This window comes from Contarinia nasturtii, unplaced genomic scaffold (genome assembly GCF_009176525.2).
Source record: "Contarinia nasturtii isolate CC-2019 unplaced genomic scaffold, AAFC_CNas_1.1 Cnas_scaffold_1182, whole genome shotgun sequence".
NCBI classification, from domain to species: Eukaryota; Metazoa; Arthropoda; class Insecta; order Diptera; family Cecidomyiidae; genus Contarinia; species Contarinia nasturtii.
The window spans coordinates 985,302-1,012,484 of record NW_022198526.1 but is presented as its reverse complement, the minus strand read 5'-3'; the positions used below and the strand labels follow the sequence as shown (position 1 = coordinate 1,012,484).

Below are 27,183 nucleotides of genomic sequence, written 5' to 3'. Positions count from 1 at the left end.
TACCGATTTTCAAGTTCATCGAATGTCTCATTTAAATGAAACAGCATTTCGTTGTTATCATTCGTTAATGGATTTTAGCTCTGTAATACATAAAGAAGGAATCGCACTGATAGCAAACCTTAGAAAAACAAGTCTACAAACATGAATTTTAAAACGATGAAAAGTAAATAAAAACCAACTGATTATAAACCCAAACATACGCATATAGACTATTCGGTTGACAATCAGTTTTATAAAAGCAGCCAGCATCGCCAAATAAACGATCAGTGTGTTGCACCTACAGTTTGTGTGCGCTGCGCGTTTTAATCGCGCTTGTGTGACTTTGTGATCTTCCATATGCAAAGAAAATTGAATAGACTTTTCGATCGAAGATAATAAATGCAATTATTTATTCAGTGCAGCAAACTTAATGTGTCAATCAATTAAAAGTCAATCTATTCATATATTGTGAAAAATTATTTGGTGCAGTAGCTTCGACAGTAAACTTTGTTCTTCTTCGACTTCAAAGGCGATAAAAAGAAATCAATTGGCGAAAGTGTGTTGAATACGAGTTTCGAATAAAAGTGAAAATATGTCTATAGTTACAAATCACACGTTTGCATCCAGCATTTTAATTTTCATCACTATCTCGAATGTCATGATATTGTCGCATTTATGCGTCGGAACACCTTCAAATTATAGTGGTGCAATTGTCTTCCCTGATAGAATTGAATCAATGGTTTCGCAACGGTTTGGTGAAGATTTTAATTGTACCAAATCCACTTGAGGCTAATTTTTGTTAATTTTTTCTATTAAACAGGAAACACACCACGTAAATTCGTAGCCAATGTCAATTCTTGCGCTATTGATAATCAAACATTTTGTTTAGAAGACAAAAATTATCCGTTGGATATAATACAAGGAATATTGCAAAGACACGGGAATGAATTTAGCAATGTTTTTAGCAATGATATTATTCCAATAGATAACGTTATGAATCGAGATAATTTGGAGGAAATTGACCTTTGTGATTCCTATACTGATGTCTTGTTCCCGAAAACTGGAAAAACTAAAGAAGGAGAAGATTTATACATTTTTAATACGAATGAGCATAAACAAGGTGTTCGTGTTGGGATGTGCTTAGGCTCTGGTAAACAATGTAAGCCAATTGTCAGCGTGCCGAATGGCTATCGAACTGAATGCGTACAACATCATGTCTACCACGAACTTCTATCACTATCACCTAATGGACAAGGTGTCAAAGAGACATTCTCATTTCCAGCTTGTTGCAAATGTGCTGCATACCGAAATTAGAGAAAGATTTATATTTTATTTTTGTAATGAAATCAATTTGATCTTTGAACCAATCAAATTAAAAAGTATATTGTTTACATTGGTTTCAGTCAGCCTAAAGCAACATGAGATTGAATTTGCATTGACATCATTTTCAATATGAAATGTAATCAGTTCCGAAAATAGAATAATTCAGCCAATCAGCATAGCAGATATAAAATATTACACGAAATAAAACACAATATTCGAATTATTTTCAATTAAAAATCGATTTATCTCAAATTTGTTGCATTGAAATGAGTCAAATTTAAAAAATATATTTGAAAACTCAAAAATACTAAATTTATTAAGATATTATCCATTATCACAGAATTAAGTAATCGAAAGATATTCGGCGCTGAAGCAATTAAAAATGTCCATGTACTTATGTAATTCATAAGTGATAAACTCTAATCATTCATCTAAAAATAGATACGTTTAAATCATTTTTATTTGTTGTTCATACTTATTATAGCTGTGTTTTTCTTCAAAAGTCGGTGTAGTTGCGGTATTGATTATCTAATTAAAAACTATGCATTATCTATGCACGTGTCGGTCTACTGTTAGGTTAAGCTACAGTAAAAATGAATATTACAACTTTAATTTATGAATATGCATACGTATTTGCATATGAACGAATGAATATCTTTTAACGGAACGTTTATAAACAAATGGCAGTTTTGAATAATTTTATTGATAGTTTAATTTTGTTTTCACACTCAACGTCTCCACAAAGAATTTGTTTTGTTGGCTCATTTTGATTTCATCTAGAAGTCAAACAAAAGGTTATCCACTATCACATTGGACTTCATACAAAATATATGCAAATATATAATATAAACACTATGAAACATTTGACTTTTTTGCAGACCTGTTCTTTTGTGTTCGATTTCTTTCATAAATAACTTACGAGATTGTTTGTTCTCTTTCGAAATGCTATTCGCCCCTTCGACTGTGTAGTACGCAACGAAATAACACACTAATTGAATGATGATCGTATAAGTCGTGTGCTAGACACAAGTACTTTGTTAAACAATGCAAATCACTTTTTTAATGTGTTTGGTTCGTAAAGTGTTATTCATGTGAATGAAAAAAAAATTGAAAATGATTTGTCGGTGTAGTTTATAGCCAACAGATATATTTTCTAGTACGTATATATCAAGAATAGAACAACAGTTGATATTTAAAAAACAGGGCTATTCAAAAAATCTCGAAGAAAAAATATATTTCAACTACCTCATTTATTCGAACATTTATGGCTCAATATCTTACTGAATATTCATGGCCATTTCATTCACAGAAAAAAAAAATCTGAAATGGCGAGAAAAAACTCACAATCGACACCCTTGAAAAATATTCACTGCAAAAAAAAAAGATTACCTGGAACCATCATTTCGGTTGTATCATCAGTTTTGTGTTGGTGTTTGAGGCGTGAAAATGCGTTTGAAAATATTTACACCTCAATAAGTGAGCAATCGAAAAAAGGATTTCTTGAGCCAACAAAACCCCACGAAATTCCAAACAATTCATCAAAAAATGTATGTCGACAAAACAAGCAATACAATGCATCGAAACATTGAGATATGATTCATTTCTTTTACATTAAACATTCCAAAAGTTGGACAACACACATAAAAAAGTTAGAAACGATCCAAAATCAGATCATCACAATAGATTTACGATCAAATGATTTATCTGTTTTGATTATGTCGTTTTTCGGAGCATAGTTGAAAACGGTTGACTTTAACATTTGACTTGAAATGGAAGGAAAAACAACATCGGTTAGAATGGATTTATTGTGTCACAAAATCCTGCTTACATTTCTATTTTTTTCGAACAGTTTTTTTTTCATTCTTTCTGCATTGCTTGAACTATGAAATTAAGGGAAAAAGAACAAAACGGTGACAACACTTTTTCTCGTCGTCCTTTCAAGGAATGAAAATGTTTATTCAATAAATTGTTATTTATGACGTTGTTCGATCGGTGATCGACGACAATTATAGAATGGTTTGAATGCGACCAAGAAAACCAAAATCGTTTGGGCGGAGTCGTGCCGTTACCATTGTCTTCAGTCGGTCATTGTGTGTACCCAACAAACGATGGAAAAGGAGCGTAATGTCTTTATTCACGAATTGAATTGAGAAAGGTGTATGATGTATTGGACTGCAAGTTGTACGGAAATCAAAAATTTAAACAATGAATCAACAAACTTAATAAAAATGTTTGTTTATTTTACGCTGGGATTTTTTCCAGTGTCATTGTTGAGCAAACATCACTTTTTTCCTTTGCAATAGTTCAAAGATTTCTTTTTTCATTGTCACTTCTTCCCTCAAAAGTTACCATTTTTTATTGAAGAATTATTATTGTTTGCAATTCGCTTTAATAAAAAAACCAGAAACCGTCATTTTTTTGATAAACGACTCGATGATTCTCTGTGCGTTCATGAATGAAAATACCCGGCTGAATAAAACCGAACCTGACACTATTTGAACTATAAATAGCTTGTTTACAGATATGAATGTCGTGTAATTTCACGGTGCGCACATTTTTTCTTCTTCATCTTTTTCAACGAAAGTATAGCGTGTAAAAAACTGACCAGACCCAACAGTCTAATCAATAGAATTCGAATCGATTCGCTTATTTTGTCGTTTGTATTCTTTTTTAATTGTTTCATTTGATTCATGGCCCGCATTTCATTCAACAAATTCGCTGGGGTTTTTCCCGTTTCTTAAGATGTTTGGTTTGCAGCGAAGTTTGTTGAGAACTGGCGCATTTAGAAAAAAAAAACTTTCTTTTGGGTTTTTTTTTCTTTTCTTTATAAAAATAAATCCATTCATAATTCAAAATTTTGGCTCATTCTTCAACAAAAAAAAAAAAAAACAATTTCACGGCGATCATTCAGAAAAAAATCGATTTAAGCGCAGCGGTCGTAGTTCGGTTAGCCAGAATCGACCAAATGGCAAAAAGTGTGAATTGGTTTGTGAATTATGAATGAAATTGTCGCTTGCCGATGTTCCCTTTTGCAATACTCTCAATTGTCATCCGTTGCAAAACTTTTAATTAAATCTAACAAAGAGCATTTCAATTCGTACAATTACGTTCCGAACAAATGCAATGATCATGCGACAGGACAACATCAAATTAATATAAATGTCATATTTACCGTAAATCCGATTACGTATTACAATCATTGACATTTCTATCTAGCCAAACATATATTACAAAAGTCAAATGTTTCGCCTGCGAATTGGCCCATTTGCCGAATAATCAGTCTTGCAAATATCAAAGCGCATTTTCATTCAATTGATTGGAAAATACTATTGCCCTAATCTCCGACAAGAGAGAGAGAGAGAAAGATTATTGTATTTAGTTGTCAACAAAACCGATTTTCTGATTGTTATTGTGAGCAAAAGATGAAATTGACTTTCGTTAGTTTTGATCATTCAATTATGCGTAAAATATTAAGACACTAGCAATTTTCTTGTTCTTTTCTTTGCCAAAATGTACTTTCGCCATTCATTCACATACATGTCCACAATTTGTACGTGTGACATCTACTATGCATAGCATCGAAAGTCAAGCACAAAAAAACCAAAGAAAAAATTGAAAGAATGAACAAGACAAAACGAAGAATAATACATTTGGTTTGTTGTTATGTTTGAATGACCATTGTCATTTGTGTACTTGGCAGAAAGAAAATCTGTCATTCTTCACTTTCTTCGTTTCGCCGTCGTCAAAATGAGCTCTATTAAACTCGGTCTTTCCCAACTTAATCTGTGATGCTAAATAAATGCAGACACATTTCTATTGTCCAATTTCTAAATTAAAGTCTCCGATGCTCATGTTTGTAATTGGCACATGGACATTTGGATTAGCTATGATAATTGAATTTCTTTTTCATTTTTGAATGAAAGCATTGTGTTTTTTATTTGAAGTTGACCGGTAAACACGGAAAGAACGTAGACATAAAAATGCCATACTTAAAATATTGGGAATTTTAGAATTATTTAAATTAATCATTTAAATAGTTTGTATTAATTTATGCTTCAATGAGACATTTTATAAATGATAGTCTTTCCCAAAAATATGGGATCTCATCAACAGTCAGGGCATCACGTTGATATTTCAAAGGTAGATTAGTAGATTGGGTTCTTTTCAGCCATTTTAAATTTTATTGACAACATTTAAAATCCCCATCATCTAGTACCAATATTGCTTGGATTACTCATCAAAAGTGTCACGTACGCAAAATATGAAGTGTGAATACAAGAAATCTGGCAGCATGTGCACAAATAAATATAGTCAATGTTTGTGTTGTCCTCAAGAAAGGTGTTGAAATGACAGCGACAAAAAAATGAATAATGAATAACCGGTAACTTGATTATTCCGCAAATAAAATGCGTTGTTAACTAGAAGAAAGACCATTTTATCAGTGCAATTAATGTGTATAAAATATGAATTTCGTAGCCAATGTCGTTTTCCGGATTGGCAGACTGCACTTGGCAACGGCCAGCATATTGAATGGTTTGGTTTTGGACAAAGAGAGCACAAAATCTAATGACGTCAATGCCTTAAAATTCATAAATATTTATATATGCGCATATGTTCCTATTCGTCGATTATGGAACGTGCTTCAGCCGCTTCGAATGAAACTTGTTTAAAATATTAAATTAAATATCACAAAATTGAATTAAATATAATTTATCAACAAGAGCAACAACAGCAATAACAACAACAACAACGGTGACAACATCACCAATTGCAAACGGATGCAATGTGAATATACAGGAGGGAAATTTATTAGCATCATTTTGTTTGAATGAAATGCGACGGTTTCAATGGATTTGATTTTAATATGAATTTCTTTATTACACACAACAATCGGGTACACTGGGAAGAACTGCACACAAAAACATAACACAGAAAAGAAGAATCAAAAAATTTGCCGATGAAATAATATACACCGAGAAAAAGGGTAGAAATGATGATTTGAGCCTGTTCACATATATACATATACATATAACCATGTGGTGTCAACTACTTGCCTATTGTGCTTGGTTGCTTTCAGTTATATCAATTTGGTGTGTCGCTGTCATTCGTTATGCACATTTTAATATAGAAATAAAAAGAGACTTATGCCGAAAAATATTGCTGTTCGTTCTTTTATTTACGGTTTTATGATGGGTTTTTTATGCGAACAATGAGCCTCGCGGCTCAATTCAAAAATCCCACTCTATGCTGTTCTTTCTTTCTCTCAAACCCATTCGTCACTTGATTTCGTTTCGTCACACATTGATTTGGCCAGAAAATTGGTAGCACAAAACATAAAGAGGCGAACTGTCGCCCGGTATTTTTTTCTGTCCCCTTTGTAGTTCCATTTACGAAGTATGAACGGCACAAGAAAGGGATGTGTGGCCAAAATGGAAAGCCACGTTATCCACACACGCATATCGAAAGACATACAAATACATACCATTCATAAATGTATAATTTATACGGAATGTCCGAAACGAACTCACTGTCGCTCTTTTGCACTGCATAAAACAGTAAGATGAATCTGATTTTATTTGGCCATAATAAATGTGTTGTGAATGTGGGATATATGAAGATTTTGCATTTGAGACCATTTGAATTTCCAGTTCCATTTTAATTTAATACATTTGCACATGCTGTATGATCAGAATGGAGATTAGATAAAGTATAAGCTATGCGCGTCAAAGCGAATGAAGAAAAACCAAATCAGTTTTCATCGTTTGGATATGGTGTCATTCTGGCAGACAAACACACACACAAAGATAGAGAAAACAACAAGAGTACCAACCTTATTAGCTACTTGTCGCTGCCGCATTCATCTGCCATGTATATTTTGAGTCAGTGTGTTGACGATACATTTTGGGGTGAAATATCTGTAATAAATAATGCATTGAAGAGACATACTACAAAAATGTAATATGAAAAGAGTTTTTTTTTCATATTATATTATGTGGAAATGTTGTGAAATGACATTTTCTGTTCATAAATTATTTTTTATGGACGACACTGGTCGCCTATGTTTCGACCCAAAGAAATGAACATAATATTGGCAAGCAGAATCAATTGAGCGAGACGGGAGTTTTTTTTAAGGCGTAACAGCATTTTAATTGAATGTCTGAATGGTATGTGATTGCATTTAAAAGGGCGAATCAATTGTACTATGATCGAAATTCATAATGAATCCATGCAATTTATGTTATCATACAAATATTTAACACGTTCATACTCGCAGGTGGACCGACAAATCGTACATTATTCTTTGCAAATGAAACATAAAACGAATGATTTCAAATCATATATTCAAATTTATTCCAAGAAATTTCACAATTCATCATCATTTAACCTTAAATTAACTACAATGTTGATACTACGTATTGTATCTTAAACTACCTTTAGATATTGATTTAGTGAAGTGTCTGCATCATCCGAAAATATGTTATTTGTGGCAATTGCACGAATTCTATTAAGCATTGCTACTATGGTTCCACCGTCCGAAGAAGAGTTAACAGCTCGTTGAACAAAAGCGTCCTTTGGCAATTTGTCGAGTGTTAATTGCTCAACTTGTTTGTCCATGTCGTCCACCAATGTAATCAGTTCGTTCAATTTAAGGTTCTTGTGTAATCTGAATGTCATTTCATTAATCATTTCTTCGAATGTTTCACGTAATTCTATCTGGTATGATTGGAAGGAATTATTTTATAAAGTAGTGATTTCACTAGTCAATTTCATTTCTTACCGAAGTATTGAGCTCAAGTAGAGCTTCATGAAAACGATTTGACATAAGACTTTGTATATTTTCTTCCCCCTTAAGAAGATCACTCAATTGATAAGTTATGTTTGTTCCCAAACTGTTGACACCATTGAATACATTTGAAAGTTTTGATTTTATGGAATCAATCGATATATGCATCGATGATGCATTCATTTATTCGAAAATCTTTGCTTCCATTTGATGATAATTTTGTAAAAATTTATTGATTTCTTCCACAATTTGATCTTCAATATTCTTTTTCGGATTTACAATTTTCCATAGATCTCCGGTTAATTTTAAAATCATTGGTATGCCGCTGTAAGATTGAAGCTCTTCGCCACCCACATTTTCAAGGATATTGGTTAAGTTTTCAAAATTTCTGGAAATGTTTTAAAAATAATTCATATAAGTAGATTTTGCCACAATATTGTGAAATGAAATAAGTAAGATTGAGTTTGTCGCGGTTTATATAATACACCGCCAAAAACTGGCTGTCTTTATTTAAGTCAAGGATCATTGATCGAAAACAGTTCCGGAAACCTGCATCTTTTTTACAAATCTGAACAAATTCTTTGGCTAATTCATGCTATGGCGCATAACTTGTCGATAATGTTTAACAATAAATATAAATTGTACACTGTACACACAGATTATAAGGCACCATAATTCGTTTTTATGATAAGATTGAACTAAATATACGATGGTAAAGCTAACATTGCCCGACATTGCCGTTTAAAAAACAACGTCCAATTGACCTTCAGAGATTGTGAGACTGTGTTTTGCATTTTTTCGTTTGAAAATAATTCAATCTTTAAATACAATAATTCATTAAAATTATTACTTACTAAATGCCATTTTATATATTACATATAAATTGGTTCTTTGCATACATAAAATGTCCATTGTTAAAATGATTCACTGAAACGGAAGCTAAGCAGAATTTTCAACCCTTTAAATTGTATAATTTCTATTTGTGTTAATTCCATCGAATGATTGATTGCCGAGTTTAAGCTAGAGATTACACCAATGTTATACATTTTCAAACCGGAACATACAACACAACAAATTGTTCTTTTTTACGATCTGAAATAAAATTAGATTGGATTATAAAACTGATGCGGCGGCGGCCCGATACAAAACAGGTTTCAGTAGTAACGGTTAACGTAAAGAATATAAATCACAAAACGCACACGAATCTCAAACAGAAATTCCATGCAAAACTAGTTTCAAATTAATCATCGGATTCATCAAAGTACTGTGTACAATCAGAAATGCCAATAAAGCGTTACAAATAGGATTTCCCTTTGTTCTATTTGCATTTTGTACAAATAAAAATGCATCCGTGGTACGCATATGCATTTTTTAAGATCAAATTAATCAATTTAGATCAATAATAACAACAAGAAAACATCGCGGTAAAACCAATGCTCTATTGACCGATCCCTTGTTTGCCGGAAATACGAAAAAAGTGCATCAAACAATGCTCAAAAATATTCTAATAGTAAGCGTGTGCGAATCACACAAAGATGTGCACATTCTTTTTTCGCGAACGTGAATTTGAATTTTTTGATAAATCCATTCGAACAACCGATTTTCATCCGGTTTTTGCAAAAACAAATCTCCCCGAAATTCAGCATCAATCGATAATTAAAGCAGCAGTTTTCCTGCCGAGAAAAAAGTGAGCATCGGCTGAATAAAATGCAAATCGCGTTGTTGCATGTGTGCATGGCATTTTTATCGATATGAAAGCCGATAGAGTGAAAAAATTTTTTTTTTCGAGCGAAACAACATATTAGCGGCGGTTGGCGAATAAACGAAAACAAATGGTATAAAAATTGTGTGTGAGAATGCAATACATAAAACCAAAATCGAAATGACATTCAAGTGAACAAAAATGTCCACAACATTGTGCGTATGCATAAGTCTCAACCACGTATCACGTGCAACACATTTTACAATTGCAAATTTTTGTTTTCCACTTCTCGTTCATAATATTTTTTTTCGTTCGAGCTGATTGTTCTTTTTTTTCACTTTGCAGGTCTCGATTTTTTGGGTCCAAACATTTTTATGGCCGGTTGTTCGTTTTGGTTGTCGCATTCGCAAATCTTTTTGTGTCTTCAAACACACACAATAAACACTCATACACACATTGTGAGGACACATACAAACACATATTGTTGTAGGCCATCATTCATACGAATGAAAGAATGAAAATTGCAACTCAAAGTGCACATGAACGAACAACAAAATAAGCATACAAAAAATCAGCAACAATGAAATTTACAGGACGAAACAGAAAAAAATATACACAGATACACGACAAAAAAATAACTAACAAATTACCATACGCTGTGGCTGTGGTTTTCAGAATCGCGCCATGAACACACGATACACGACGACACTTGGCTGGTTATGTTCTCTCTTTCTCTCTCATTCCTCATCTCTTTATTTCTCTTGGTATACACATTGCGAAAAACCAGTGCAAAATCCAGGAATGAGAGAGAGAGAGAAAGAGGAAAAAAATGCCGATTCTGATTTTTGGCGCAATTTTATTTCAAGCAATTATTTATTCTTTTGACACTGACTTTTTGCGAGACAATCCGTGGACATTGCCGATTTTTTGGTGAGAAAATCGAATATTTATTAAACAACATTCGAAGAGTATACAACAATTGCCAAAAACATAGACATATTGTGTATTGTGGTTGGTTTACATACAAAACTGACAAAGCCATGCTTTTAATGCTTTGAATGGACTTTCATTCAATTGATGACTTTTTCAGTTCTGGAAATAGAAAGGCTTTTTTGATTGATCGCATGAAATTTTCTCACGACAATTTTTTTGCAATTTCACTTATTCAGGTGCAATTTTACGGTAATGAAAGTAGAAAATTATTTCAATACCACAAACATGTCATTTAAGTTCACAGTAGGCATCAAAAATCTGTTGAAAATGATTAAATTTTACATGAAACAAAGTATATACTTATTTTGATAATACTATCGGAGACACTTTGCAAAATTATCTATTTTAATTTATTAATTCGATTTGATAAATCATAGCAGCCATTGAGTCATTGGAGATGCGTCTGACTTTTATTTATTTTACAAATAAGTGGTGTTATTCGACCAACCACACTCATATTAATTCTGGGACATCTCGGGGATGTCAACATTATGCTTTCGAATATCAATTGCAAAAATTTCATACAATTTATCAGTTTGAATTCTTTGTATCGAATGTTGAAAACTCTAAATGTTTATGTGCAAAGTCCTTTTTTCACATGAAATGCGAGTAACTTAATTTTAACAGTAATAAATTGTGTTTTTTACGGTTTTATATCGATGCCTCTGCTTTTCTCGAATTTTTCTCGCTTTCTCCTTCTCTCATCTCACGCCCAAAGCCAAACGCCAAATGTTGAAGAATGGCAATAAAAGTGAAAATATGTAAAGATTTATGCTTTCGCATGAAACTATTGAACAACAACAAAACTGTTGTTTGGTGTTTTGGCAAACAATGTTGTATTTTTGTTGTATTGTAAAAAAATCGATTGGTTTTTTTGCATTGCATGTTTTTTTTTCTTCTAAAACTGTTAATTTTATCGGTGAAGTTGTAAAAATTTTGCGCACCCAACCTTTTCTAGCGGTTGACGCAAAACTAACAATTCATTGTGCAATGCATTTATGCAATGCTGTTATCAGAGAGTTTTTAGTTTTTTGCAAATTCTCCGTTTGCTTATTGTTGATTTTTTATGACTCTGTGCATTTTCTTTAGTGCAAAAAACATTCTTATCTCTTAGGGTTTTTGGTGAAAAGGTAAATAGTACTCAGTTCTTTTACGGTTGTTGTGCAAAAAAAACTTCACCTTCTTCATTCTCGTTCCTAACAACAACGAAGATAAAAGAGTGCAAAACTTACACATATATCTGTTCAACCCATAAAATACTTTGGCGATAAAAAAACGGAGAAAGAGAAAAAGGAAAAAAAAACAGATAGAAACAAAGAAGTCAGGCATGTTTGCATTTGCAGTTTTTTTTCGCAATACATCCGTTAAACGCAAAAACCAGAGAATGTGCATAAATTCATAAAACCCGATTGCTATAGCCTTCGAAGGGTGGTAAAAAGAGATAAAAAGGATGGAAAGCAGTTTGTTGCGTTATTTTTCTTTCATTATGACCTAAGCATGATTCAACTGTGCGTTGAAGTCAATGAGTTCACTTGGTTGTTTGTTATCAGTTTGCAAAAAACGTGTGTTTTTATTTACGGTTTCTGAGGCTTCGCCCAGCTCGGGATAAAGAAAAAGGTAGATTTATTTACCGCTATTGTTCATGCATATGGGATTGCACATACACAACATTTTCGCACTAAATTATACCAACATTTATACGGTTGTGGTGTTTTTGCCAATAGAATATATACCATCAATGCCGATAATTTTGAACTGATAGTTAAATCTAAAGGTCAAACTGAGATTATATGTTTAAACGCTCCATAAAAAACCGCATCGCAAATATTGTTAGAATTGAATTCACCACAAAAGAAGACAACGAAGGGAAAATGACAACGACTTCTGGCATGTGAGTTAATTTCGTGCTTTCACTTCTTTTTTAATTGAATTCATTTCATATAGAGAAATATGTATGTGTGTAAGCTACTTGATGGTTTAAAAAAAAATATCAATTTGTTTTCTCTGTTGGCGTTCAAACCTTTAGGAACTAATAAATTGACATTATTCGTTACACCTTCATGTTATCCATTTTAAAATTGAACATTTACTGGTTTAATTGTCAATATTTTTTGCACATTCGTTCTCCACATAGTATTGAATTATTGTTGGTTGCCATGTAAACGTTTTCAGAAATTAGCATTTTTACGCTCTTGGTGCAAATCGAAAATAATAACAACTTTGGACATTTCGTCTTGCTGCAATGAGGGGAATTTTGATTTGTTTCATAATTCGGAATTACTCCATATTACTTCGAAGGTCACATCAATTACTGCGGATGATCTAAAAACAGCATTGTCAAGAAATTTAAAGCAGCTTTCAGTATTAAGTGAACTTCAATTCATTGCGCGTGGCCTTTTTTCAGATCTTACATACTTATATCATTCAAATTCAAATCATCGAAGACAACGCATTTCATCGACTTAATAATCTTACAATTTTGGAAAAAAAAAAACAATTGGAGATAATAAAGAGACACACATTCACGGGTTTGAATGCCTTGCGTTCTTTGTATCTCCAAAAAAAATAAAATTCGATCAAGTCTCTCATTAGTGCATTTGAACATCTAACCAATTTAAACTATATAGAGAGTGTATATAGTCATTTTTTCTCTTCTGGCTCTCTTTTTCTTTATCATAAAATTGCTGAAAATGCAAATAAAGTGAAAATCACTTCCCGAAAAAATCATTTTTGTTGTTTGTTTTTTCTTGTGGCTAAAAAATCAGAGCATTTCCTTGGAATCCCAATAAAAAATGGCTAGTAAAAAAATTAGAATTCTAGAGCGAAGGCAATTGCTTTTTAACAAGCGGCTCTGATAAAGTTTTCGAATGTTTTCTTTTTGTTTAAAAACTAAAGCAATTCACCGATTTCCTTTGAAGTTGTTTGACTGTCGGCCATTTGGTTCAATAAAAAAACAGAAGAGCACATGAAAAAAACGCTCTACAACAATAAAACTAAAACTTAAAATGTGTAAAAAATCAGAGCGTCTTGGGTTCTTCTTGAAAACTGTATTGAAAACTTACAGTTAATTTAAAGAAGATTGTCGAAAGACCAAGTATGTAGTGCAGTTTATTGGGCTGTAAAGAGAAAAATGTCTGAAAGCATCTTTATTCTGGTCATTGCCGCCCTAGTTCTAGTTTGGTTTTGCGATAACATTGTGTAATTTGTGTTGGCATAATTAGACGAAAAGGCCAGCGCATAATTTCACGTAAGAAAGAACGAAACAACGGAAGAAAGCATAAAATACACACAAAGAGCGACGTAAAATTACGAAGGTTCCGATATAACATAACGCAAAGAGAAATTGGGTCTGTTAATTGCGTCAATTGTCCTTCTTTCGTTCTAATTTTTTTTCAAATGACAAAACTAAAGCAAAAATACATGAAATATGAGTAATAAAATATGAGAGAAAAGAAACAAATAAGCAAAAAATGCATGCAGTTTTACAGTACATCTACACGTAGACATTTCTTTGCTCTACATACGAAATGCGTGCGACTGCACTCTGATGTTGTTAAATAATAAAATGAGCAAACGAAGACATTCGCCAAGCACCGTTTTGCACTACCTGAGTCAGTTCGGATCCGAATTTTAATGTAAAATACGCACACAAAAAGGTCAAGCGATGTAATCGTTGGTAATGTGAACACACTTTTTTGCATACTAATCGACGTCAGTTTCTATTCATGTGTATGCACCATTTTGCAATAAAACATCAATAGTCATTTCGGTTTGCTTGTGTTCTTCCATTTAATTCCATGATTACTTTATTTTCTGGAAATAAAATTGAAAACTACATTGACATTTTTCTGGTGAAAATGAGTAGTTGTAAAACAATGATGCATGCAAATAGTTTGAGCACTTTTTTGTCATGCGACCTTTACATGTGTGGACAAAGTGTGTTTCGGTACAAAGTAGTCAGTGGATGTTCTTCTGAAAGTTCAGCAAAAAAGGTGATCGTGATTAAATTTTCAGAATGAATAAAAATAAATATTTATCCGGATCGATTGGGGTGTGCGCGAGTTCGAAAGCGATTTCACTTGAAAATCCCCCGTATCAGCGGTAAACGAATGTGCAATTCAATCGAAATGGACATGAGATAACAACAAAAAATAATAACCAATCGTCATTAATGCTTGAGATATGTTGTTTGTTGGTTTTTTTTAATTCATATTCTGTTTGCTCTGCATCGTCGAAGTTTTTTCTCCTCTTTTTCGTTTTGCATGCACAATTTGTATTTGCACTTATTTTCCTTTTGCGATGCAACATGCATCGATGGTTTTTTCACAATTCGGTTTTGTAGTCTAGCTCTGTGTGTTCATATTTGTAAAAAATTTCCGCCAGGTCAAAATGAGTATACGATATAATTTTGCCAATTTTTTTTGTTCGTTTCGAAACGAAAAGGATCGTTTTGCCGCCCCGAATAACGGATGTCGTTGTTTGCGTGAAAACTTGTAGCATGAATATGCTTTTTCCCGGCATTAATATTTTAAATTTAGCGAATGTTTACGTATTGCTGTCCGCGTTTGCATCCGCATTTGCGTTGTCTACTTTTTTCATACTCTCTCTCTCTCTCTCTCACTCTTTCCTTTTCTCTTTCGATTCTATCCATTTTTCATGTGAATTATTATTGGAGGTTTTCAACGTGAAAAATTGAAAATTGGTGCGTATGAGCTTCGGCTTCGAAAAAAAATCGAAGAAACAAAAAAAGCATTATAACTTCGGAAAAAAATAAAAATAGACGAAAAACAAAGCAAAAAAAAGGAAAATGCAAAAATCATGAAAAATTGTAGGTACAAACCGAGAAGAATAAAAAAAGCCAACGCAAACATACACACACGTCGAATCATAACGTGAATGTATTAATAATTTATAGCCGCATTGGTTCATTGGATGGCCGCATTAGTTGCTTGCCATGGATCATTTCGCTATGTCTCCCTCTCGTTCTATCGCCTTGCATGCTGCAACCCAATCGCGCCAAATATACATCTAGAATATATATACGAAACCGCATACACACATGGCTCCAGCAAAGTCGTCAACCATACCATTCATTCAAACATATATTCACATACCAAACAACTATAAATTCCAATAGCTCAGCTACATCAAAGAACCAATTCGATATCGGAACAACAACAACAACAACAAAACGCAACCAACCAGATTTACCAAATAAAAACCTCGTTTGCATTTTTCCTCTACAAATTTCACCGATTTTCCTTGTTTTTTCAGCTGTGTTTCTACGCGCGAATCTCGTATTATTGTATCCGTTTTTCAAGCGTTTTTTTTCTCGTTGTGCTGAGATTTTTTTATTCCTGTGCATTCATATCGAAATTGGACCACATACGGGAATTAATGCCCGTTACACAAAAAAAACCTGTCAAAATCAAAATCAATTTACAAAAGGTTGAGTCGTTCGATGTCCATTTCCATTTTCTATTTTTACTTTAATTCATTCGCCGAAATATTTTATAAATATCAACTTTTTTTTATTCGTTGCAAAACAACGTTTTATAATAAAAACAAGAAAAAAATGCAAGCACAACGACGACGACAAACAATGAAGCATCAAAAATATTTATTTTCCAAACATCGATTAACTGAATTATTCACTTCTTTTTGCATTGAATCTGTCTCAATTGAAGTATTTTTACGATTGCCAAACAATAATAATTGAACGCATATATGTATCCAAAATAAATATCTTTATCGAGAAAAAAATATCTTTCGCGCAAAAAAAAGTGAACATGCTTGTCTGAAATTTACGGTCTAAAAATACCTTCAATAAAAGAGAGAGAGAGAGATAGAGAGAGAGAGAGAGAGAGAGAGAGAGAGAGTGAAACAAATGGAAAGATACAAATGAATTCCATCAATAATTATAGAATATCAGTGGAGATAAGTATCTTTCATAATAAAAAATCCTTCCAGCTGAAGGAAAACACGCAATAAACATTGTGTTCAATTTGACACCGAATAGAACTGGAGGATTCTGATTTTTTAAATAAGCAACTGAAAAAAATTGATTTATTCTCTGTAGACAATTGAAATTCATAGAAATGTTCTCAATTCAATCGAAAATGCCAGAATAATAACATAACGAACGTTAAAATAGATTTAACACCCAAATACTATCAAATTGAGAAGATGCTCAAAATAAAGGCAAGCGATCCCTTCTGTGAGACAACACTGAAATTGTGTTGCAAAGGATATGATCTACTTTTATTTATGTGTACACATTTATTTCCGATTACATCCCGTAGAAAACCAGAAGTATTAACTCTTGTAAATATTGGTTCGCTTTTGATTGTTGACCAAGCAATAAAATGCGATTGTTTGTTTAGCTTTTGTATGATGTCAATGACAAAAGGAAAATGTTGGGTAATTTAATATTAAATTGAAATCCGATTTTCGTGCGTGTGGGTCAATTTGTACAAAAGTGACATTCAAGTTGATTGGTGTACTTAGTGTTTGATTTATTCTGATGCGACCACTTATTTCCTTTTTTTATTATTTTAAATACCAAAATTTATGTGGTCTCTTGCTTTTCCATTCATAAGCGTTAAAAGAGAAAAATGAAACTCTGAAGAAGATGTTGAAAATGACCGTTTCAATTTGATTCTTTGTGCAGTAGAAAAAAAAACGGAAGTAATATATTTTTTTAGTTGTTCGCTTTTGTGGTAATAATTTCGGATTGCCACAGTTGCGCTATAGCGAATCACACAATTAAATCCATGGTGACACACAAAAACCAAACTCAAAATAAAGCACTCGTAATGTTGAAGGAGAAAATGAGAGATAAGATGTGAATGAATTCAATGTACTTATTGCTGATCACGTATCAGGTAAAAATGTAAACCAATTGACAATGAACGGATGAACCCAAGAGACACAACGAACAATTCACTCGAAATAGAAACCAACGAGACAATTGACATCGCGGTGAATGGATTTCATCCCATTCAGCTAATCTTCTCTCATTCAACTCAATGAATGCTAGTTTCTTTTACAGTTGAAATACCAAAGAAAAAAACGATTTGAATGAAGTGCAATTTATATCCGCATCATTGTAATCGAATCGAGAATGAAGTCATTCAGAAGGAGAGTAGAAGCAAATACACTTTGGAATCTTTTACGAAAAGTGCCAAAATGAGGAAAATTAATTCGAGTGATTTATTTTCCTGACTTTCAACCTTTTGCATTTCAAAGAATAAAATATCGTTTTATTGTTCTTGACAATGGCATTTTAGTTATTTTTGAAGACTTTTAAGCGATTGTTTGCAAACGCAAATGATGTCATTCAAACGGTTATAGATATGCTATTTTTTAAGTTCCTCTAGTTTCAAAACTATTTCGACATATCAATTTACATCAATTGATATGGTTAGAATAAAAAGTGGAACACATGCTGCAGCACTTTTTTTGAATGCGACTTTACATATACTTATAAAAAACGATGTGTTTCAGTTTCAGAAATTTTTATTTCCAGTCGGGTTTTTATTCTAGCTTACTCAAGATAACAACCGAGATGTACCAGGACTTGATTTCACAATTGTATATTTGTTTGCTAGTTTGTTTGTCTATGGTCTGCAACAATATCGCTATTTTTGCATGAATCATTATGAGCCCTACTCGTCACCCAATTTACAGAATTTGAAAACATATTTAACAAATATCAATATTTTCGCTAAAAGTGTATTTATTGGGTGTTGAAATAATTGAAAAACGAACTGTTTATTTAATTCATTTGTATTTGATCAAATGGATTGAACACGAGCACGACAATTAAAAAGCAACAAAAAAAAAAAACATTATCGTAATCAAATGTTTCACAACAATTGAAAAAAGCTATGATTTCTTTCGTTTGCTTGATACAACGGTTGTATTACAACCCATAGCTGATTTTGTGTACAAAATCTCGCTGGGTACTATCAATTTGAGAACTGATTATATTTTAAAAGAATCACACGATTCAGTGGCAAAATGTTTGAATTGTAACTTGTATACAACAACATTGACAATATTACCAGTCGACTAGCCGAATTTAGCCGTCTGGTTCTTTGACTATTTACTTAATTGCATTGTGAGAAAAAAGAACATTAATGAAAAAAAATGCACATAAGAATTTTTATTGATCGAAACTATCATAAAATAAAAATTAAATTCAAACTCTTCTTTCAATCAGTTTCGAATTCTATACAAGGCACATGAACAAGAAGATGGAAATTCAAATTTATCTTTAATAATTTGGTTATTGGCGCCCAAAGAGACTAATTCACGATAAGTGTATTGTTGTTTACATGCGGTGACATAGCCAGATGGAACAAAGTTGTTTAAATTATTACATGGCTGTCCTATGTTTTGACACATTGAAATACGTATACCTTGTCTATGCTCTGGCGTATTGACGATTAACATATCCACTCCCGCAGAAGTCTTTCCAATGGTCGGATAAATGATGTCTTCATAAGTTTCGCATAATGTTATTTCTTCATAATTATCTATTCAATTGAAAATGAAAATTAGTCGAGAATCGAATGTAAAAGAGCACAGACAGTGATTCAAATTTATTACCATTTTTGAAATCAAAAACAATTGTACTATTTTCCATCGATGACGTTGATTCTATCACAATTAGTAAGTTAATCACACTCAAAAGGCAAATGTTCAATGCAATCGTAGTCATGTTCTCAGATTACTCTTTCTTTATTCTTCCTGAAAATGACAATACTTGATTTTTAATTCAAACGCAAAATTAAATTTCAAGCGGTTTTTTTCCTATTTAAGAAATCAATATTTTTGTAAAAATTCAAACAGCTTACAGCGAAAAGAGACTTCACTCAATGAACGATTCGAACAAATCAAAATTCAATTTAAGTATAAATAAGAGCTCGCGTTCATGGAGATAAGAGCAATTTAAATGATGACCGCAGGAACTTTGCTACGTGAGCGTTTTTTATTCAACCATTTGGCCATAGTATATTCATATCGTCTGATACATAATTCTTTTGTTTAAAAACTTTTCGTTTCACATTGACGGTCAAGGTCAGAAAAATATATTCAAAAATTTTAAAATATTAAGTTTTTCGTTTTGGGAAGGCTATGGCTAATCAAGAATAATTCTAAATGTTTTAAAACCATAAAAAATGTTGCTGCAAAATGCCAACGTTGGCATTTTTTAATTCTTTAACTCATTAAAAGTTTCAAATATAAGGACAGCTTATCACAATAGATTTTCAGGGGTACGGAAACTTCCAATGCCAATGCCAATTATGATAATTATAATGCATTTTATTAATTTTGTTTTGATTGTCATTCGTGAATTCTTCCATTGCTCGATTCAGAGGGAGAGTATGTTTGTTTCACTTGATATTCATATGTGTTAATATTAAGAGATCATGTGTTCAGGCGATTTTTATTATTATTGATTGTTTTGGTGTTTTTCACAAAGTTAAAGAGAAAAAAATGATCTTCTTTTTCTCTTGTAAGCAATATTAAATCGCAAAGGCAACATACTCTCTTTTTTCAAAAAAAACACACTTTCCTCGCGAATTAAGCGATAGACATTATGTCTCTGAACTCTGAAATCATGTTATTAATGACAAAATGAACGGTCATTTAGTAAATGATATTACTGAACATATCTGACAAATGTTTTTAGGATTTTTAACCTGAGTGAAATTACCTTGTGTTTTTCCAAGTATATACTTAAGATTCGCGGCATATAGAAGGAATTATATGGCTTGAGTTGTAAACTAGTCAACAATAACATTTAATTCGTGAAAATTGATTTTGAATGACATTTTATTCAGGATTGTTGAAAAAAGTATTTAGGTAGAACAAAATACTCAGCCATCCGTATTCAATCAAGTGTACAACAGAAAAGAAGCAATCAAATACATACGTGAATTCAGATAAAATTGTTTGTCAAACCAATAAAATCAAAATTTGCAAAGAAATTCTTTGCGTCAACTTACGCGCGTTTAAAGTTCACGGGGATTCAACCGTCAGATGAATCGCAGAAGTATTCTAACCACGCACTCTGCTCGCACTCCATTTAAAGCAATGTATTGGGTTTCGAACACGCAGATATGCTGCCACCTGGTATCTCAAAGTTAAGATGCTATAACGCACATGCTTCTTGTAAATAAAGAAGAAGAGGAGAGCAATGTCTTTACATGGGGTTGAACTTATAAATGTCAGAGAGCAGCACAACTGCAGTGTTCAAAGTGCGATTGCCCTTCGATTCTAACACCGAATCAGTTATGAGAAAATCAGTGGCACTTTCTTTCTTTGTGCTATGGGCCATTTGTTCAACAACATTTCTATTGTTTATGGCCAATGACTTCAGGGTGTACGCGGACTCATTTTATACCACCATCACGGCGTATATGAGATTGGGAACTTTTTTATGCGAACGCAGCTGATCAGCGCCACCTCACATTAGTTCTAATTAGATCGAAAAACTGAATTTAATTCTGTAGCATTGAAATGGAAAAGAGAAAAAACAACAACAATAGCACGGCCACACAGAGCTGTACATCTATGCGCGCTGATGCATACATACACATATACGCTTTCTTAATTCTTTCATTCCATTGTTATACGTATCTCACTGGTCAACAGATCTATGTAGCCATGTTACTGTTGTTGTTTCTTTTCTCTTTTTCGATTCAATTCATTGTAACTAAATTGAGTTCAACTATGGAATACAAGATGGCACAAATGAGGGGAATTCGCATTTTGTCTCTTCATAGGCTTAGCCGGTTGGTCGTTGTATGGAAAATTGACACAATTTTCAAACTAATGGATCAATTTGAATATTATATCGAAAAACGTGAGTCAAATTATGTGAATTTCCCAAATTAAACTATAGGATTGCTCAAATTTCTTTGGTTTTTTGTTGCTAATGTGAATCGCTTTTATTAAAGGTTTGAAAAATTCTGAATCAAAGTTAAAGTTATATTTGTGGCTAGTAAAAGTAACAGTAACCGGACAATTGATGCTGAATTTGATAATCAGCTATTTGCTTTACTTCACAACCGATTTGGGAGCCGACACCTTCAACTTTCCCCATCAAATTTGGTGAGAGTCTTGCAAGTAAACTAAATTAATCCCGGATTTTCTGCATTTTTATAAGTATATTTTCATTGACAAAGGGTGCCATTTGATTGCAGAACGCCGTTTGCATTTTTGATTGTTTATTGTTTTCAAATTGTTGCATGTTTTTGTACATGTTATATTAGTTTGGTGGCAGCATGGTGTTGGATTCTAATGTTGTTGGTCGATGAATTGAAAGAAAAACTAGCCGTTCTGGATGCGACTTCAAAAACTATGGAAAATTCGTTGGTTCTTAAAAGAGGATTTAATGAATTTATTGAATTTCATGCATATGAACAAAAGTTGAGTGTTCAATTGTCTTGAAAATACGTGAAAAAACCAATGAAATCTCTTATTTTAGACTTGCTCATGACTTTTCCAACATATCAGAGCCCATATCAGGTATTTCAGTATTTCAGCTGGAGTGTTGTGACCATTTGTAGGTAATATATTATTGAACATGTATTATTTTTTATATTTATGCACTAATTTTATTCATAACTTCTATTTAGCTGCCTCTTAGCGTTTCAGATGGAAATGGTGTGTATTTTGATAATTGATCTTTTGCTCATTGGAAAGATTTGATTTGGTTTTATAGCAGTGTGTCCATAACATATAGAAATAGCACTAAATAGTGTCGATATCTATACTATATCGGTGCACTATATATGGAATATATTTCCGCAAGACACCGTAACTCACAATCGAAGTGAGTGCGGACGGCAAATATTTTGACGCATACACCGGGTAGGAATATCAAAACGTATTTTGTACTGAAATGTCACTTTTGCAAAAAGATTTTTACATCCTACCGCCATCTACTTTCGTATCGATTACTATTCTAATATCAAAACGAAATGAATCCACAAATATGTTTCTAGTGGTTAATTTAATGAATATTATGATTGCCAATCTTTTAAAAAAATGTTTTATTCATAAAAAATATTAATCGGCAATAAAAAACGTGAATGCATCGTTTTAACAAGTCGAAATATCAAAAGCATTCACTCAATAAAGATGTGTATTGTGAGAGCCAACTTCAGACAGATTGTATATATGTGACAACTATTTTTTGACATTTGTAAAACCAGCAATTAGGTGTTTGTGTTTCAACTATAAACATTAAACATGCGAAAAGTAATTTTGCTCAAAAAAATTGCGACATATTTTGCTCGAGACCGCACAATTTAAAGGCACATTTTCTTCAAATGTAAGTATTTTGAAAAAATTGTTGATTGATCTATTCACACGTTCACAGATAATAGATCATGGTTCGGCAACAGCTGATTCAGCAAAAGCTGATTCGGCAAAAGCTGATTCGGCAACTTCTGATTATGTGCGAGCAAAATATGTCGCAATTCGGGCATTTGAATTTTTTCTTCATTGGCTGGTGAACATTTTCGACGTGTTCCCGCAAAGTTTGTAAACGAATGAACGATTTTTCGCACATTCCACACTTCTAAATTTCAGGGAAAAAATGAAAGTAAAGCACAAAAAACAACCAATAATGAATCAAAAAAATAAAAATGTAAAAATTAAGAAAAAAAGTCACAGTAAAATGATGATTAATAAAAAGAAGCAAAATTACTTTTCGCATGTTTAATGTTTATAGTTGAAACACAAACACCTAATTGCCGGTTTTACAAATGTCAAAAAATAGTTGTCACATATATACAATCTGTCTGAAGTTGGCTCTCACAATACACAACTTATAGGTTGGTGGCGCTAGGAGTAAGTTTTTTTGAGTGCTTGCTTTTGATATTCCTACCCGCATACACACAGTTCTTTCTACTGCTGCACGGCAACTTGTGATTTTTCCCGTCTACACTCACTTCGATCGTGAGATACGGTGCCGTTCGGCAATATCTTCCATATATAGTGGACCGATATAGTATAGATATCGACACTATTTTGTGCTATTTCTATATATTGTGGAGACACTGTTTTATAGTTACGCAGTACAGGTAGCTCAACCGAATTAATAAAACCATTGATTTTGGCATTTTGGTCGTTTGCTTTGGTTTATATTGTGTGTGAATTTGGCGAAAGCCTAACAAATCGTTTCGATAAATTGAATGATGATATATGTCAATGTAATTGGTATTCTTTTTCAAATGAGATCCAACAAATGATACCAACATGTTTAATGATTGCTCAGCAGTCAATTATTTTTCGGGCATTTGGGAATATTTCATGCACTTGCGATTCATTTAAGAAAGTAAGTTAATCGGCAAAGCATTTAGCTATAAATGCTTAAGATTTCAAATATCTTAATTTTTTCAGGTGGTTAACGTTGATTTTTCATATTTTATGGTTCTTCGCGAATTTGAAGTATAACTTGTTTATTAATAGTAGACGAATTGGCCAATGAATTTTAGCCATGATTTTAGCATTCTATATTATTTTAACGATTATTTCAAAATATAAAAGCAAAAATATTTGATTTTGTTGCACGGTCAGACTTACGGTATTAGATGTCGTAGTAGCGTTTAAAATAGAATACACCCACTGTATTAATGTAATACTTATGCTTTTTTTAGTTTTAAGTTCATTTGAAATAAATGCTTGAGAATGATTGTAACGCTTCTCCCAAGATTAATATTTAATAAAAAAATGACGGCAGAAGTTCGACAGTTGTCGTAGTTCAGACAATCAACTCATTTTTTTCACATTGACCCAGTCTGATTTCGTTGAATGTTGCATGTTATGAAGAGTTTTTAATCTTGTCCTGAAATAGAAAAAAACGGCACGTTTGGTAATGAATTTTTCACAATGTTATTTATTTATAACAACAATAATTCGCTAGTATTGAGTCCAATATATTCTTATCATATGATTAGTATATCATTTAAAGAAATAAATTGGAATTTATAATAACAAGCATGTAAGTTTATATTTATAAAGTTTGGAAACTGATTCTGAAGAATAATTGATTAGTAATTTTATCTTGGTGCAAACCAGAGCATGAAATCGCACTTGTGAAGCGTATTACAAGCAATCCATACTAACACATACATGGAGCAGCTCCTAGCAAGCGCGTTCTTTGTGAAGGACGATTTCATACTATGATGCAAACAGCCAAAATGATAGGTTGATTCAGTGAATTAAACACTTGTTTTGTTTCATTTTCATAAGAATTTCATTTTAATTATGTGCCACCAGTGATATATTTAAAAAAATATATTATTGCCATATAGCTTCTTTTGTGCACAGAATCTCGCTGGTTACTATCAATATTACCTTTGTTTCTAAAAGAATCGTTTCATAATACGGTGAAAAGTAATTGATCAAAAGTAAAACTATGTCATACATGAAAGAAAATACAGTTTAATCAAATATTTAGAGCATATTGAATGCTCTTTGAGAAGAGCATCTAATATATAAACAGATTATCTAACGAAAATCATTTGATCCCAATTTTTATTGATCAAAACTATCATTAATTCAAAATTAAATTCCAACTCCTCTTTCAATCAATTTTTAATTTTGTACAGGGCACATGAACAACAAGCCGGAAATTCAAATTTATCTTTTATAATTTGGTTATTGTCACCCAAAGCGACTAACTCACGATAAACGAATTGTTGTTTACATGTGGTGACATAGTCATTTGCAACTATTTTGTTCAAAATATTACATTCAATTCCTGCGTTTCCGCACATTGAAATGCGTACACCTTGTTTCTTTTCTGGTGTATTGATGATAAAACGATCCACTCCCATAGAATTTGTTCCAATGATCGGAAAAATTACATCTTCATAAGTTTCGCATAATTCAACTTCATCCTGATTCGGATCAAAACGGGTTTCTATTTCTGTCATCATATCACTGCCAAATACATCGTCATATTTATGTGGTTGGCGGTCCAGTAACTGCTGTACAATCCGAGTTGGATAATTATCGGTTTTTGTGCAATATGTCTGATTGTTTTCAGCACAATCTTTCACATTTGCAATAATTCGATTCGTTGTAACTATTTAATTTGAAATGAATATTGATTATGGCCATGGTTAAAAAACAGAGAAATAAATTTCAAATTTATTACCACAATCTTGTTCACTGGGAAATCGAATTATATCATCAGTATTTGTGATACGGGATGATGTTAGTTCTCTCACAATTATTAAGTAAATTACACTCAAAACACCAATTCTCAACATGTTCTCGAATTATTTTGTGTTTACTTCGGCAAATTCCAATGCACAATTTTTTTTATTCGAACTAAAACTGCGCCTTTTGAAGTCAGCTTTTGAAAAAATGAAAAAAATCACAGCAAAAATTAAATATGAACTTCACTCTATTTGTGTCAATAAAAGAGTGAATATATGCATTTAATTTTGGGCGGACCAAACTTCGTTAAATATCAGTATGTGCGGTATACATGGAGATAAGGGCAATGAAGATGATAACCTTTGAATGGTTTTAACTGAAATTTTGAGTTACTTGCTCAATTCAATGAAATACATGAAAAAATAACTGAACATGTAAAAAAGATCCAAAAAGTCTTGATTGAGCACGACAAACCAATGATTTTCACGCTTACACCAAGATTCACAATTCAATAATTTCTTGGTTTCATTGGGATTTTTGCCAAGAATTAGGTGTTTATTGTGCTATTGAACTGTGGTATGTATAATCACTTCGAATTCTGCGAGATTCTGTGTTCAATTCACCGAACAATTTATCTCTGCATATAGTCAAAACAGATATGCATATACACAGTAAGAAAATATCAGCCGACGCTATACGCAAAACCAACTGGTACGTGCACTCATACGTTTTTACATCTTTTACATCTAGTGACCATACGATTTTTCGACTGATTCGTTACTCTTTGTGCGTATCTTCGCACAGTCGAAAAATCGTATGGTCACTAGATGTAAAAGATGTAAAAACGTATGAGTGCATGTACCAGTCGGTTTTGCGTATAGCGTCGGCTGATATTTTCTTACTGTGTAGCGGCAGCCAATATTTTCGCTGTCACTCGACACATTTTAATTAAAACTTAAATCTACTATAACCGAAAGATTTTGTCACAACAAAAAATCTGAACAAATAATTGAAATCTGTTTTGAATTATTTGCATCATAATTATTTAACCCTCCTAGGTATAGAGGCAAAAAATTGAATAAAAATCTAAGTAAATTAAAAAAAATCAAAATTTCTCGGGCAGATTATTCGTACAGAAGATTATAATTCATGTGCATACTGTTTCTATCATAAAATAATTGTATATGTTGTGGACATTTGATAAAACCAAATC

The 27,183-nt window shown here is 32.5% G+C and overlaps 3 protein-coding genes and 1 long non-coding RNA gene across 11 annotated transcripts; 2 read left to right on the top strand and 2 right to left on the bottom strand.

The window, feature by feature from the left end:
* The first annotated feature begins 255 nt into the window (after positions 1–255).
* Positions 256–2,164, top strand: LOC116344792 (protein spaetzle-like). The gene is made up of 3 exons (XM_031773538.1): positions 256–734; positions 800–1,294; positions 1,383–2,164. The coding sequence occupies exons 1-2, from the start codon at positions 572–574 to the stop codon at positions 1,291–1,293; spliced, it is 657 nt and encodes a 218-aa protein (XP_031629398.1). The 5' UTR covers positions 256–571; the 3' UTR covers position 1,294; positions 1,383–2,164.
* A 5,460-nt stretch (positions 2,165–7,624) lies between these two features.
* Positions 7,625–24,601, bottom strand: LOC116344877. Of its 6 annotated transcripts, none has more exons than XM_031773718.1 (4): positions 19,643–19,670; positions 19,395–19,535; positions 19,205–19,321; positions 9,084–9,178 (listed from the first exon to the last, which is right to left on the bottom strand). In XM_031773718.1, exons 2-4 carry the CDS (start codon positions 19,504–19,506, stop codon positions 9,135–9,137), a joined length of 273 nt encoding a protein of 90 aa, XP_031629578.1. In that variant the 5' UTR covers positions 19,507–19,535; positions 19,643–19,670; the 3' UTR covers positions 9,084–9,134. The 6 variants fall into 6 exon arrangements, with proteins under 6 accessions (XP_031629574.1, XP_031629573.1, XP_031629578.1 ...); XM_031773717.1 differs by lacking the exon at positions 9,084–9,178 and adding an exon at positions 18,924–19,090; XM_031773714.1 differs by lacking the exons at positions 9,084–9,178; positions 19,205–19,321; positions 19,395–19,535; positions 19,643–19,670 and adding exons at positions 7,625–8,016; positions 8,081–8,474; positions 24,387–24,601.
* On the top strand, positions 21,550–22,464 carry LOC116344878. Its single transcript, XR_004201465.1, has 5 exons — positions 21,550–21,657; positions 21,752–21,905; positions 22,067–22,222; positions 22,282–22,363; positions 22,433–22,464. It is a non-coding gene; the product is annotated as an uncharacterized LOC116344878 (long non-coding RNA).
* Positions 24,602–25,214: 613 nt separating the features above from the next.
* Positions 25,215–26,725, bottom strand: LOC116344788 (protein spaetzle-like). 3 transcript variants are annotated; one of them, XM_031773529.1, is made up of 3 exons: positions 26,331–26,725; positions 25,966–26,166; positions 25,215–25,893 (listed from the first exon to the last, which is right to left on the bottom strand). In XM_031773529.1, exons 2-3 carry the CDS (start codon positions 26,078–26,080, stop codon positions 25,394–25,396), a joined length of 615 nt encoding a protein of 204 aa, XP_031629389.1. In that variant the 5' UTR covers positions 26,081–26,166; positions 26,331–26,725; the 3' UTR covers positions 25,215–25,393. The 3 variants fall into 3 exon arrangements, with proteins under 3 accessions (XP_031629389.1, XP_031629390.1, XP_031629388.1); XM_031773530.1 differs by having other exon boundaries at positions 26,445–26,725; XM_031773528.1 differs by having other exon boundaries at positions 25,966–26,725.
* Positions 26,726–27,183: the final 458 nt, after the last annotated feature.